Genomic DNA, 16354 nt, shown 5'->3' on the forward strand with positions numbered 1-16354 from the left:
CATTTTTTTATAACACTCTCTGCAAAATTTTCGTGCCAGCTACGCGTGCCCTTCTTTCTTCTGTATTTCGTGTGGCAGTCTTTATCGAATAAGTATACTTGACGGTTCTGGCGAATGGCACTGTGTAAGGTGCATCGCGAGTGCCATTCTAAAATCTGGTACCTTGATTTTTGTTTCTGTTGCTTGTTTATAGAGTATCGTCGCGTTTGAAATTGACGTATTTAACGATAACTCTAAAGCTAATTTTGTATACCACTTGAGGGTTCTTCTATGTGGCGTAGAATATGCCATCATTTGATCTGATAAATCTACAGCACATTTTCCTCTCTTGTAATCTACCGCTACCATTGCTTTACCACGAACATAATTTTTTCCCGGACCTCTACCATTTCAGCCGAACGTTTCGTCGAAATCATAAAAATAATCGTAATACCGTTTACCAATATCTTCTACACGTTTCAACAATATATTCTGCACTTTTTGCTTACGACGAAATGACGAATGCGAATGGTTTGTTGAAATGAACGAAGCCTTGTTGCAACATGTCGCTATCAACTGTTACCAAGGCGCCATGGTGGTCACCCGTGACCAACAATAAGATTAACGGTCCATTGTGGAAGAATGTTGTCTTACATCATCAATTTATTATTATTTTGAATGATAAAAATACTCTCGTAGCGTCCAAAGCGAAACGTGTGGCAGTTAAAGTGTTAATACGCGTGGTAGGTAAATTGTGACATTAGTTTCCAATTTTCCAAGCAAAAGATATCCAACTATTGTGGAATTAGAAATTAAGTTCCAGTAAATGTTAAAAACATATATTGTTGCAACTTTTATAAATTATTTAAAATAGATATTAAAACATATTTATTAGAATATTAATTTCATATGAATATTTTCTGGAACAAATGGTCCATTGGGGAAGAATGTTGTCTTACATCATCAATTTATTATTATTTTGAATAATAAAAATACTCTCGTGGCGTCCAAAGCGAAACGTGTGACTCCGCGGCGTGGCAGTCAAAGTGTTGAGAATTGTTTTGCTTCTCGATTGGAATAAGTGGAACGATCGTGATCATGTCAGCCAGTAAAACGCGTTCGCTCCGAGTCCAATGTGTAACTCGGTTAATCTCACTTTACTCTCACGAATACTCTTAAAACACAGATAAATAAACAAAATTCAATTTTATGGAAAAACGTCGTTTTCAAAAGAAATATAAAAAGTGTAAAGAGCGATGCTGTCGAATAGAACTGTGAAGCACTCGGTGAAGAACTTAGGATTCTCCGGAAGAAACATGGCGAGAAGAACGAGTTAATCTTGCTTTTGCTTGCAGCCGTAAAGTATGAATATTCGTGGAGGATATTAAATATTCCGATGGAAGATCGAACACGGTCAACTTTCAGAATCAACGTACTGCTATTAGGGTATTGTAAAAGCCGGATATTAAGGCGGATAAGCGATAGCTGAAGATTGTAAAAAACCAGCTGCCGCGATTTATTACTTGGGAAAAGCCAGTAAAATCTGTGTATTAGAGGGTTACATGCTGTAGCCTTGTATTATGCTCTTTTCTTCCCTATCGTACTTATCTCCTTTATAATTCTACGTTTGTTAGAGAAATTTATTCGCGACGTGGATATATGCACGTTGCTTCTAAGCCGAAACTGATTGCACCTACACAAATGGTTACGCGACATGTTACCATAATAAATCATGATCTCGGTTAACGAGTCACTTATTGCAGATTTATTCGAACTTTGCTTTTCAAATTATATTCCGCGTATGCGTGTTCACAGACGAAAGCTACGGTATTTTCTCTGTAATTGATCGCCGCTATATTCCTCGTAATTGATCGGTCGCCGGTTCTACTGCTGGTTAACGAAGAGATCAGCCAGTGTTGCTTTTGACGTACCGCAGGCAGCGTAACCTGACGCCAATTCCATCGATTTGCATGAAAAATACTAATTACCCGTTAGACAACGACGAAACTTTTTTACCTCTGGTCCTTCGAAAAGTAAACTTTCACTAGCCTATTTGTGGGATTTTTCTGATTAAAACGACACCAAACGCGATATAATTCGAAACATATTTACGTGTATACGTAGCGGACCAAAGCGTTTGATCTCTTTTTAATGAGAAAAAAACCACGTCGTAGTCCGGTCAAATTAGATATAAAAATAGTGATCAAACAGCAAAAATTCCGACAGAGCTAAATTTTCATAGAGACCTTGGGTACACCAGTAGAAATAAAGCATAGAGATAATAGATCATGTAGAATGCAACTCCTTCAACTTTTAGAATTGCGATATCTTAGGAATGGTGATTCTTAGGTAAAAAAGTATGAGGAACATTTTTGTAGATAATTTTGTGATCTACAATTTTTGTCTGGGCTATATTTTCGATAAAACTTGCCGTTTTCCAGAAATCCGAAAATGTTGACTTTGACCTTGAATAACTTTTTTAGCACCCATGGGATCAATGGGCACTTTCGGCACTTTATTTCTACTGGTGTACCCAAGGTATCTACCAAAATTTAGCTCCGTCGGAATTTTTGTTATTCGAAATGTCTATTTTGACCGGACTATCGATCATTAACTTGTTATAGATGTTTAGATATTTTTACACCGCATATTCCATGGAATTAACCTGTTTCGTGGAATTAAATGGCAAACAGCGTGCTCTGGAAATGTCCAATTACAAGTCAATAAATACACCGGTGTCTTTCTAATCGCTCGTCTTTCTGTTCCTCGTAATTAGCCAGTCGTCGTTCTCGCTGCTGGTGAAATTTCCCTCGAGCGGTGCCTGTGTTCCCTTTGACACGTCACGAAGTTCGATAGCTGAATAGCGTAACCAGATCCGAATTCAATTATCCATGGGACAACGACGAAAGTCTTCTTAATTCTGACTGCTTATGGACTGAACTATCGCCAACGTATTTATGAGATTTTTCTGATTGAAACCAGACATAGTTTGAATCACATTCAGGTATATTGGACTGGCAACATTAGGCGGTAATGACAAAATCCGCAATCACTTAGTTGCCAAAGGATCCTCCAAGAGGATCAACCGTTTAGCTGTACTATTAGGACTTTGCAGCTTATGAATTGCCAAACACTCGACGTACACGCGCACTTGCAATTCTCTGGCATCCTCAACGACTATACTGTGTGCCTTATGCACTTAGAGGAAAATCAGGAGCGTAGGAATTGCGCAAAATGTACAATAGATACTCGCGGTTATATTTCTCCAATGCACGTGTACAATTTCTGCCATTCAAAATGTACACCCGTTACATTCTTCTATCTTTGCGAAATCATCGCCGTACATCGTATCGAGGAGCAGCATGGAATTGAAAGAGTTGGCAAACCGCTCGAAGCAGGAGAAGACGAGAGTTCATTTATTTGTACGCGTAGAAACAGTGAAAGCGCAGCTACGTAGCTGGCAGAGACACACCGGCCGTTTCATCTTCTTCCCAAGCTCCGTGCCGGTTCTTTGTGCGTTCGAATTTCCAGCTACCGTTTCTTAGATGCAATTTGCCCGCAGTTACGTAATTCACACGAGGCGTAACTCGCCTCTCTGATTCATAAGAAGATCGTCAAGACACGCTAAACAAATCGATTCGAAATAAACGTAAGAGCATGAAACTTGTCAAAAAAAAGTCGCAGAGAGGAAGCACAGTACTTGTTGGATGTAACACAATGGACGATAAAACGTGGGAACAACAAATGCTGTGAGCGGACAAGCTGCGTTTTTTTGTTGCAATCTGATCCGAGTCTCGTCCGTGGGAAAAAACGCGGGGACTGGCGCATCGCGAGCGACGATTAGTTGCTATTGACAAAATCCTCATTTCCTTAGTTGCCAACCTAAAAAATTCGTATTTTCATTTACCAAAATTTACCAAATGGGTGATAAATTGCTTCCTGAACAGATATTCCTCTCGTGTAGCAAATACTCGGCGACTATACTCGATGTATTACGAATCTTTACGTATCTTCGTACGTCTTTATGTATTTTATATACATTTTATTGGTTTGGCAACTAAGGAATGCGGATTTTGTCATTAGTTGGTATTGACATACAAAGCGTTTGTTTGAGTATAACGTTTGATCATTTAAAACGAAGACACCTTGTATAACGTAGAACGCAAACCAACTTGCACGAATAATTTCAATGACGCTTAAGAGCTTTTTCCTTTTTATTTTTCATTTTTTTTAATTTATTATTGGTATTGACATACCAGCTAATGACAAAATCCGCATTCCTTAGTTGCCAACCCAAAAAATTAGTATTTTCATGAACTTTGCCAAATGGATAATAAATTAAAAAAATAAATAAATAAATAAAAAGGAAAAAACCCTTCTACGTTATACAAGGTGTCCTCATTTTAAATGGTCAAACGTTATACGCCAACAAAGGTCTGCAAACGCTTTGTAAAAATAATTATAACAAAAATATACCTACAGACGAACGTTATCGTGGCAGATGTATCGATACGTAAAATTCTCAAGTATCATTCAACTAATTCATAGAATTTCATCTACGTTATACGGGTTGTCTCAATTTTAAACGATCCAACTTTATTCCATGAAGTTTATTCTACAAAAAGAAATTTTTAAAAAATGTTACACGCAAACGCCGGTTTATAAAAATGCAAACACTTTATAAAAAAGTTCAAACAAAAATACACGTACAGACGAACGTCATGAAAGATGTATCGATATCGCCGACACATCGTTTGACCCGCAAGATCGCCGCGTCGTACACTTTCGTCCGCGTGGAGCGATAAACGCGATAACGCGTCGCACGAACCAGAAATTGGAGACAAAAACCGGCACGAAGGATTCACGTTGCGTTCGATGTTTTTGCGAGGGAAACGAGCATGAAATTCGGAGAAACTCGATCTTTCAACCATACGTTCGAAGGCAGGAGACATATCAAAATATAAACATAAAGTGTCAACTCGAACCCACCAGTTTTTATGCTTCTCGCCTAACTTTTTGTACAAAGCGTTCGCACAACCTACGTTCATTTCTTTCCTCCTTTCACATTCTTCTCAACATTTTTTCTAACGCTTTTTTTCTCCCCTTTCCCGGTGAAGTGTTGTCGTTCGAAACTGAGACACCCAACAGTTACGTACATCGCTTAGGTACATCGACTATTACGAATATTGTTAGAAACGATACTTATACGAAGTATATCCTGCATCACTATCGTTTCATAGGAAACATGAAATAGTCTTAACTGGAACGTGAATCGATCGTACAAAATGTACAAATGTTTGCTTGTCGAAGAAACAAGACAATGTATGGCGTTTTCAGCAAGTTTATCGTACCGTGCGGAAAGTATCCAGAAAAAGGAGTTTGGCGGAAGGAGACGACGGGGCATTGTTCCTGCCAGCGCCGGTTCATATTTCTGCAGGTGGCCGGCTGCCAAGAATGCATCCGCGCTTTGCCTGTTATTACGCTCAACTATTCGAATTTTAACGACGCTGCTCGTTTGCCAGCGGCCAAGCATAACGGACGTATCTGCGAACGATTAGATAAGGAGACAAATCGAGAATATCCGTGAGGGGAGGGGGGCCGGGGACGTTGCTTGGTCAACGTAACTCGCACGCCATAGTATAATTCGGCCGACGTTATCGTCCTTGCTACATCAGAACGCGCTCAATGCAACAAACGTTGCCTACAATGCACGTGGCCGTCTTGGATTTATCGACGTGCCAGAAATTGTGTTTCTCTCGGTTTCGTCCTTTGGATACCTTCGCGGCCACGCCCCTGCCAACGTCCGAGATTACATTCATCCTTCGTGTTTCATTCGTACACGGACGAGCAGTTTGTGGCTCGATGGAACTCGCCACGAATTTCCTCCAACGGGATGAACACTGCCACGCTAAATTGATATTGTCGTAAGGAATATGAAGTAAGGTGGAAGCGCCAGGCAGCGAGATTTTCATCTACAACAACGACTCCTGTTAACCCTCGACTGTCGACAGCTTGTTTTGTAATGCTCTTAACACGACTGAATACTGGCTCAGCTGTGGCTACGATACTGACCTACAGAACGTTTGCAACACTGTACACTTTTAACAATTCTTAGCTTTAGATCTTCGAGTTTCATTTGAAACGTGCCAGGACAACAGTGGGTTACATCGTGTCATATTGTGCTGTGTGGATAACTGTGTAGATAAGTAGAGGGAAAATTATTATTTATATTTATATTGTTATCGTTATTATATAGTGTTATCTATTGTAAATGTACAGGGCCAGAGGTGATTAGGTTACGTAACGCTATTATGTAGATAAGCTTTCCGGTTATTATTTATCTAAGTCTGAAAGGAAACACTGAAAAAGAGAGAATTCTTATGTCGTAAACGTTTCAGACTCTAATTATATGGTACTAATTATGGACATGAAACTAAGCAACAATTAAATTGTGCACATACAGCTGAAACTAATAACGATGATTTGTAGTTTAACATTTAATGTTTAGTTGGGTTTCCCATATGTTTGACGACATGATACGAACGTTTTGGTATATGGAAAATAATTTTTTTTTTAAATAATCAACACTGATTCGTTTCCATTCTTCTACCAAACGTTTCTTTAACATTTCTCACGAGCTGACTTTTCCTTCTCCTAGTGAAATATTACTAATTATTTGTATTTCAATATTTGTGTATATCGACTTTGTTCGCTCATTCTGAGCACACTGGCGACTTGTGATTCAACGTGCGTACAAACATGTACAAACGTCGAGAGTATTTAATGGAACGATTGAACTAAGAAATTGCTGAATGTGTATCTTGCGTTCGAAAGATCTTCCGACATAAAACTCGCAGTTTCACGGTGTTCCTTTTAATATTTAGACAACGATAAACAACAATTAATAAGATTTCTTCTACCATCATTTAGATAATGCGACGCATCACGATGCAGTAGATTTTTGTTGATCCTTGTACATCTGTCGAAAATATTGAGCTTGGGAATTAAAATTGTACAGCGTGTTTCGTGACCGACTGTAGGTATTGGCAACTAAGTGATTGCGGCTTTCGTCATTAGGTGGTATTGGCGAAATCCGCAATCACTTAGTTGCCAACCCAATATTTATATACTGCGTACGCGTTTCGAAAAGTTCCATAAATAAGAAGAGTATTACATTTTAAGAATCACGTTAATGAAATGATTTTGAACACCTGTTACGTTAATAAAATAACACGTATTCAGAGGTAAAATTACCCTTTTCGACAGTGTAGAATATTTTTACAAATAAAGCATCGTGCAAAAGGTTTATTATAGAAACTTAAGGTAAATTTTCAGCCAAATGTTAGCGAACGTATGTTCGTTCGAAAGCCACGAATCATCGCGTAACGATGTGATTCTCAAAATGTTACGAGTCTCGCATCATCGCGTCGCAACTTAATCCGCCGCGCGACCAACAACGGGATATTTTGTAATTGACATCTTGTCGACCATAAACAAGAAGTTTTCGCTTTAATTGTTATCCAATTTTCGAACAGAACGCAATTATTCAAATTTCAAGCAGTCTGGCCGCGAACGCGATCGTTTAAAATACCGAACGTTTTAAAATCCGAATAAATCCTTCGAAATATACGGCGTTCTTTCACGGGCGCGTCTAAGTAGTTGCAGCATGTGCGGTTTCAGACAGGCGCGTCCGTAAAATCCAGCTAAACGTTAAATTACTTTTAGCAGTTTATCGCTGATTTACGCGGCCGGTTCCCTGCGAAACAGTTGCAAGAAAAATAAGCGTCGTCTTTTTGATTAACGTAACGACCACAGAGCCTAACAAGTAGTTCTCCGCGTCGCTCTCCTCTCTGTTATTAAACAAGAGTCCATTTCAGAAAACGAGAAAGGGCGGAAAGGAATTTTTAGCTGTAGCTGTGTGCAAAGAATAAGAAAAAAGCCATTTTATTTTTTCGTCTTCTTTTCTCCTTTCCCTTTTTCCCCTTTTAAACGAGCCTGGCGTCACAAAGCACCGAAACGGTGTCAGCAGCGTGCGTAACAATACGTCTGTGCGATGGCTGGCCCAGATTAACGTGGACGTAGCCAATTCTTGATATCTTGGAGATAAAAGTTATGAAATCTTTCTGGCGATTACACGCGACCGATGGATTTATGTTTAGTACTTATTGGGTTGGCAACTAAGTGATTGCGGATTTTGTCAGTACCACCTAATGACAAAGTCCGCAATCACTTAGTTGCCAGTCGATCTTAGACGCGAAAACCAGGGAAACGGTTGCTGCGAGAAAGCGTCCTTTCAGACTTCCTTCCCGAGTCGTGAATTTTTCTAATTATAAACATTCTATTTTACATTGAAAATATTTATTGGGTTGGCAACTAAGTGATTGTAGACACGAAAACCATGAAAACGGTTGCTGCGAAAAAGCGTCCTTTCAGACTTCTTTCCTGAGTCGTGAATTTTTCTAATTATAAACATTCCATTTTACACTGGAAATATCTATTGTGTTGGCAACTAAATGAATGCGGATTTTGTCAATACCACCTAATGACAAACCCCCCAATCATTTAGTTGCCAGTCGATCTTAGACACGAAAACCATGGAAACAGTTGCTGGGAGAAAGCGACCTTTCAGACTTCTTTCCCGAATCGTGAATTTTTCTAATTATAAACATTCTATTTTACATTGAAAATATTTATTGGGTTGGCAACTAAGTGATTGTAGACACGAAAACCATGGAAACAGTTGCTGGGAGAAAGCGACCTTTCAGACTTCCTTCCCGAGTCGTGAATTTTTCTAATTATAAACATTCTATTTTACATTGAAAATATTTATTGGGTTGGCAACTAAGTGATTGTAGACACGAAAACTATGGAAACAGTTGCTGGGAGAAAGCGACCTTTCAGACTTCCTTCCCGAGTCGTGAATTTTTCTAATTATAAACATTCTATTTTACACTGGAAATATCTATTGGGTTGGCAACTAAGTGATTGTAGACACGAAAACCATGAAAACGGTTGCTGCGAAAAAGCGTCCTTTCAGACTTCTTTCCTGAGTCGTGAATTTTTCTAATTATAAACATTCCATTTTACACTGGAAATATCTATTGTGTTGGCAACTAAATGACTGCGGATTTTGTCAATACCACCTAATGACAAACCCCGCAATCACTTAATTTCCAATACTTCCCTACAGAGCGCCACGGCGTGCAGTTGGTTTTTCATTTATGACGATCTAGATGGAATAAATCGCGGAGATTCTTATGTTAAATAGCGCTTAAACGATGCCACGAGTATTCCGAATATCAAAGTAAAATGCTGCTGTGTTATATCCGGACGCAAGGTGGTTAACGTGTTCCACAGTGACAGATACATAGAGAAAGAGAATGTTGGTGTATGGAGGTTGGTAAATCGTGGCACAACTGACTGGCGGATGATTGCATGGAAAAGAAATCGGTAAAATATATACAGAGTAGTCTAAGGACAAAGAAGACACGCAAATTGCTCACTAAAAAGCTATTCACTTTATGAAAAAGCATATATTCGCATAAGAACTGAATGCTTTCAAAGGGGACATAGTCTGACCCAGTTAATTTTTTGTAGATCACCAGGTATAGGTCATAGGAAGGCGACATACGTTTCTTTGTACAAATATATCATCGTCGACGTACATCTTGAACAAATATATTTTTTGCCTTTCGTACAAGTTATCTTGGGAATAGTAGCCTTCTCTACAACATACACGTGACACGTACAAATACGACCATTTTTCCGATGAATTTCCACCATGCTGGTGCAACAATGGAAAACTCTGCGATGCATTTGGACCATCGTACACTTAAGATCTTCTGATAATCGGATTAAATTCTGAAAATAATTTTAAATCAGACCAGCTGTTTCCCGCTTGTACAGGATTTGATACTCGGTCCCTTGCAGTGTTGCTACGAGAAGCCTTCGTTTGTGTGAAAAAGCTGTTGATTTAGCTGACGTTTCAACTCTATTCTGACAAATTCGATGTGTGAGTATTGAGATACGTATAATTTTGTGTGCTGGACTGGATTGGCCGCGTAGTAGTGACACACGTATGTGAATATGTGTGTGAGCGGCGTCTCGAAAAACAGACGAACGTAACTGGTCCGTTGGCAGTGCGATATGGAAGATGGCGAGACAAAGAGAGCGCTGAGACGCGTGCAAACGTATCCACGAAGATCCTGGAAATCGTTTCTTAAATAAATCTGAAACTATTTTTATATCAATTCTAAGTGTAATGTAAATGTCCCTGTACATATATTTCGGCGATTAAGACCCACAATTCTCAACAGCGAGAGACAGGAAAGGGCGCGATATTCTCAGGTTTACATCGTCTTTGTCTCTCACGTGTTAAATTTGAACAGTCAAAGTTATAATATCTGCTAGACTAATACATTTTCCACATAAATAGCTCAGTATCTTTTTCCAGCGGTCGATTGTTGCATTTAAAGCTACGTACCGTGCGTCACCTTCACATGACCTCTACCTAACCACCTACAAAAAAAAAAAAGAGACTAATTGCGCCAGATTAGCATAGCCCCTACGAAACCACTTTTTCATACAGTAGATAGTTTGCCAGTAATTTGCATGTTTTGTTTATAACCGGACGCTCTGTACGTAGCATAAAAATTTGTTTATTACTGACCTGCTTTCCGAGAGGAATCATTTTGAATGCCATGAACATGTTCGCTGTACGAATATCGCGTACATGTTACTTGTTTGAAAAATCAGCTTTAGACATCTGTGTCACAAAATCACAGCAATATATCGCTGATTTCTGTTCCCTAAGAAAATCATGGGATTGGACTATAAATTATTTACGTGTTACTGCGTTAACTATGTATGTACGCACGTAAATATTTTACAAACGTCGTCGCACGATCAAGCTACCGGGAAATACCGAGAAAAAGGAGGAACTCGGCTATCGTCGTTGGTCTCGAACGACGATAACGTTCGCATAAACGTAATCTCGAAGCTTCTCGAGAAATTTGAAATTCTTCACTCGTCAATCTTTTTTTATTTCTAAGTGTTTCGTCTAAAATCTGTCGCGTTGGCAATTATACTAACTATACTAACTAGTTGCCAAGAAGAACGCCATAGAAGACCCACTTCAAATCGTAGAATACGTTTTATCGTAGAATATAAAATACGCTGTGCTATAATGACAAAATATAGCACTTGTGTGTGTGTGTGTGTGTGTTGAAGAGGGGAGGGTGAAAATCTTAGATTATCCGTGTAGTTATTGTAAATTTGTAGTTGCCAGGTAAATATATTCTCAAGAATATATCTCAGCTTGTGCAGCTTGTGCATGCTGCTATCTGGAAATTGAGCTTTGAACATCTTGTTCGTTCCGCTGCTCGTTTATCGACGTATTAATCTTTTGCCGGGCAGAAAGTTTTTGAAAATACCGAAGCAGGCAAATAGAGCTATAATTTACATATTGTGAAACAAGATTGCTGAGGAAGCAGAAATCAAATACTAATATATGGTTTTTGAGTGAACCGAGAACAAAGTAGCGAAAAAGATGAAATTAGTTTATTATTTAACGAGTAAAATTGCTCCTTTGTTGATAATCTGATTAATATCATATAATATACGTAACAATTATTAATTTTCAGATGAAATCCTAACATAGTAGTAGTAGTATCAAAAAGATATAAAATAGCAACTATCGTCGTATTCAGTTTGCCAAATGGTTTGACAACTTTGTTCGTCGAATTGGTAATTCGTACATACGCGAAAAATGTTAAGACAGACGAGATGTCTCCTAACAGATAACAGTAAACGGAAGCTGTTTCTTCGCACAAGCTAAATATTTCGCTTCAGCCAAGTCAGGATAATCCACTCCGAAGACATTTTTCTGGATCGAGGACCTCGAGACGAAAACTTTTCCCTAACAGAAATCACAAATACTTGGAGAAGTCCAAAAATAAACTGGCCATTAGAGGAGTCACTGCATCGTTTTATCCTCTCTGCCTATTGATCGGCCGTTTCCTACTATTTTTGACGTAATATTTGAGGGATGGGTCTGTCGAGCCATTGCCAAGCAAACACGCGCAAAACACGACCTGCTATTTCCATTATTACACGCGTGGTATAAAATTTGTCGTTGAAATTGGAAGATTTTATTGATCGAAAGGTGGACTGTTTCGTAGCGATCACGATGTTTCTTAAATCAGATCCTACTCGCCTAGCGTCATTGGCAAAATTGTACATTTTGCTTTTTTAATCTCGCCAAACCTAACGAAATTATTAATATTCGCTTCACACGACAATCTTTTAGATTCGATGCCAGAGATCTCGACAATAAGTTATTTCCCAAATCGCGAAAATCGTTGCCAAAAGGTGAACCGTGAGAATCTGCCATGGCAACTAAGTGATTGCAGATTTTGCCATTATCACCTAATGACAAAATCCGCAATCACTTAGTTGCCAACTCAATGTATTAAAAGTCTGCATCTGCTTCGCCATTGATGATGTTATAGGACGCAAGTAACTATACAAGAAGCGGTATAAAGAGAGCTGGGGTAGCAGGTAAAATGGCGTATAAAATAGAAGAACACTGGATTTTTTATAACGCCACGTTACCTTAGCTCGTTACGTAACGAATATTTATACATCGTTGGTAGTTGAACGTTGGATATTGCGTGGTGCAACGATCACCCTTTGTGAATCTCAGTGCCCGTTCTATTTCTACGCTACGAGAGTCGCAACTCATTCATCCCTATCGAGTCTTTCATATATCCCACGCACAAGTAAATATACGATGCGCGCTCTATTCATCGCGAACAATCGCCAAGTTCATTGTTACCTGACCTGAGAGGAAGAAAGATTTATTTACCTTGGCGTCCCGGCTCTTCATCTCCTGCCTCCTGGGCACCATGTTCTCCCCGTCGGCGTACACGAGATTCCTGATGAACCCGTTGAACCTCGGCTCGAAAATCACACTGGGCAGCGCCAGCAACGTCAGTTTGCTGTTGTACCAGCTGGGCATGCCGCCCACGTAAACGTCAGAATTGCCAGCCAGTTTGCCGAACTCGAACTCCTTGCCGCGGGACGTGGAGATCGCGCTAACTCCGTCCACGGTCAGCGTGGTGTTTTCGTTGCACCTGGTGATCTGCACCTTGTGCCAGTGACCGTCGCCGAGGTCGTGGCCGACGGTGACGATCTGTGCACCGCCGCCGAGATTGTATCTCAGCCTGAGCGCGCTCTCCACAAGTTTCACCTCGAAGAAATCGTAAGTGCCGCCGTCGTCGGTGTACAGCAACAGACCGTTGCCTTGCTCGGTCTTGAACTCGAACTCTAGCGTGCCGTTCAGACCGGCGTTCCATTTTCTAAACTGAGCGTAACTGGTGGCCGAGCCCTCCAGCACGAAGGACGTGGCTACCTGGCCGAGCAACACCACCAGGAACGGCATCAGCGCGCCTGTGTTGCTGGTCACGAGCGAGGAATGCATAGTTGCAGGTCGTAGCTGTGGCGGATCGCACTGCTAAATCCTGTTCATCAGATTGTTCAACAGCACGTGTTGTTTCACTCGTACGTCAAGGACACTTGGCTGGAACTTTGACAGTCGATTAGTCTGCTCTTCTTCCCTTCGTCACATTACACCGGATAAATGCCCGCAGAGGATGATCAACAGCGGCGGCTTGACACTCGGCTATGAGCTGATCCAGCGAGCCTGATAGCTTGGATCGGTGGACGTGCAGCGTTCGATCAGCGTAGCTACTTTGTGTACTCGTTCGCTAGCCACGTTGTACCGGCTGCAGTCGCACGTGAGCACGCACGCGCGGACGGCCTCGGCTGCGTGCGTGGGTGGCGGATATGGAAAGAGAGAGTGACTGTGCACACGTCCGTGCGGAATCGCTTGGCGAGTCTTTCTCCTAGACGCTCGTTTGTTTCGCACCCTTCGCTAGGACGTGTCCGCTTTGTCCGTCTTTTATGGGATCGCGCGGTCGACGACGAGCGATTATCGATGAGCCGGAACAAACAGCAGAGATGGCGAAAGGAAATTGCCGATCAAACGAAAATCCTACGTTCCGACAAATTCGTGACAGAACAAGTGGAACTCTTTGAAAATTGTCGCGGTAGTTGGCCAGGCAAGTTGCTAGAGAAACGAAACGCAGCACGTTCGATTCGCTGTGCTTGGCAAACGGCAGTGCAACTGGATATGTATTCGATCTTTTACCTTGCCGATCGCAGAGTGAAATCGGACGAATGGAGAATAGCCGACCACACGAAACACGCTTCGAACACGCTTACCACCCGATTCTTCGGTTAACGCGCGTACACACGTTCGAGCTACACTTGGATCCGATGCAACGAACCGGATGCTGCTTTATGAGAGTATCACTTCACAATCACGTTATGCACAATTTGATTCTGACGAATCTTCTGCGGCCTCTCGTACGTGTGCAAATCGACACTAGATTGCGCTTAATGAATTCACTTTCCAGTAATCAGATGAGCGAAAGCTCGTTAGTGAGATTTTCATCTAGCGAATCGATGTGCAGTCGGTGTTTTCTCACCGAGATCATGTTCACGCTGGATATACAACTCCGCAAGTTATTGCCAGCTTGGACGATTTTGTTTTGAGATCGTTCGTTGTATCCGCTAATTATCTCGAAAGAAACGCGATAACGTCAAGGCTAAACGGTTGTTGCACCAATTGGACGATTCTTTTCTAATTCGATACTTCTCCGAGAGCTGCTCGAATCCGATGAGAAGCTTCAATTATTTCCGTCACCGTGTCAACGTTTCCTTCTTTTTGTTCGTCCCGTCTAGTAGCGTTTCAGCCCGAGGAAAGAATTTTAATTCCAAGATAATTAACGCGACATTTGCTCGCGGGTTTGTTATTCTATCGTCGCCTCGCATCAAGGGACTCTAGCAGCGACCTAACCTAAGGCACCTCGAGGCGCCTCGTACCACGTCGCTGACACACTTTCTCCGTCTGTGCTCTCGACAGAGTCTCTTCAAGTAGCCCTCAACCTGCACTTGGTCGATTGCTGGTGTCGCCTCTCTTTCTTCTGCCACGATCGCCCTGCTATGGCGATGTCGAGTGAGTCGCGGCAATTAATCGAGTTTGCTCAGGGTCACGAGAGATCGCACGATCGAAAGGGAATCATTCGACCTGGAAGCAACGACACCCGAGATTCCTCGAAATACCGTGCTACTTGGATACGTAGCACGACCTCGACCTCCTAACACACGTTAACACGACCACTTTCACCACGCACCCTACGCAGCATCAACAGCCAACATGTCACGACCATTGGAAAACCTCGCACACGCTCCGATTACGCGCACAACTCTCTGTGTCGCTCACTCGTCACGCAGCATGCATTGCTCGTACAACCGTGTGCTGTTTAACGTTGTCTGTCCTCCGCACGGAGAAAACACACGGACTCGCAAAGGATCTCGCAGCAATGTAACGAGCACCGCCGCGATCTACCGCACTATGGCGCGAGTACTTTGGCCAGCGCCGAAAACCTTGCGTAGCCTCGTCGTACGTTGCCTGCTGTTTCCACTCTGCAGACAGGTTACTCCACGTCGTCGTCCATCCAGCGTACGTTTATTTCGCGATCGATCCGGCTCTCGTGGCTCGGCGTACGCCCCATTTTTCTCATCCAACCCTGTCGAGTTCTACCGCCAGCCACACACACTGCACCTGAACGAGAGCGGCAGCTTTCTGTACAACCGCGCGCACGACTACTATCGTTGGCCTAGCGTTGGTCGAGCGTGGGCCTGATGATACGTCTGGTCAGATATGTACGTGGTAAGAGCGTGAGCGCCGATTGCGGAGGTGGATCAACCCTCTCGACGGCTCCCGGCTTGATACTGGCCTAGCGAGAGGAGAACGCTCGGTCGAGACGGTCGGTCGGTTGGCCGACGACGTTGGTGCGACGCCCCCGGCACGACGCCGACGCCTCGCGCCGTTTCCACGCGCAAGCGCCCGCTTAGACGCGCAACGAACAAACGCAGCACCGAGGACGACGAGCATCGTCAAAGCTGTAAGGCTTCGGGTTGGAAAAGGACGCTACTACGTTTTCGAAGATGCGGTGGAGAGGATCCGCCGTCGTGTAGTCTCTCTCTTCAGGCTGATACGCGAAGTAGATGGTTCATCAGTGTGGTGGTGGTGTATAGCAGCGAGATTGCTCACGGCTGCCTTGGAGCGCCGCGGAAAAACGCTGGCGACGAGATGCTGCCGTTGAAAAATTGCTGGGTGCAAGCAATGATCGGCAAGCGTTTGTTGCTTTGCGGATCCACTCAGCCGCTTTTCTACGTTACGACGGGTCAATGATTGCTTCCTCCCCCGTACAGCCCGCTACTTTTGTTTGCCATAGCATTCGTGCGA

At 42.2% G+C, this 16354-nt stretch overlaps 1 protein-coding gene across 1 annotated transcript in view; it reads right to left on the reverse strand.

Annotated features, from left to right (window-relative positions):
* LOC122576957 (neurexin-1) overlaps positions 1-15854 on the reverse strand; it is a 623013-nt gene extending 607159 nt beyond the window's left edge. The window contains exon 1 of the mRNA XM_043747905.1: positions 12845-15854. Within this exon, the coding sequence (XP_043603840.1) occupies positions 12845-13459 (615 nt within the window). The 5' untranslated portion in view covers positions 13460-15854. The remainder of the gene's footprint in view (positions 1-12844) is intronic.
* Between the last annotated feature and the right edge of the window lie 500 nt (positions 15855-16354).

This window comes from Bombus pyrosoma, linkage group LG17, assembly GCF_014825855.1.
Source record: "Bombus pyrosoma isolate SC7728 linkage group LG17, ASM1482585v1, whole genome shotgun sequence".
NCBI lineage: Eukaryota > Metazoa > Arthropoda > Insecta > Hymenoptera > Apidae > Bombus > Bombus pyrosoma.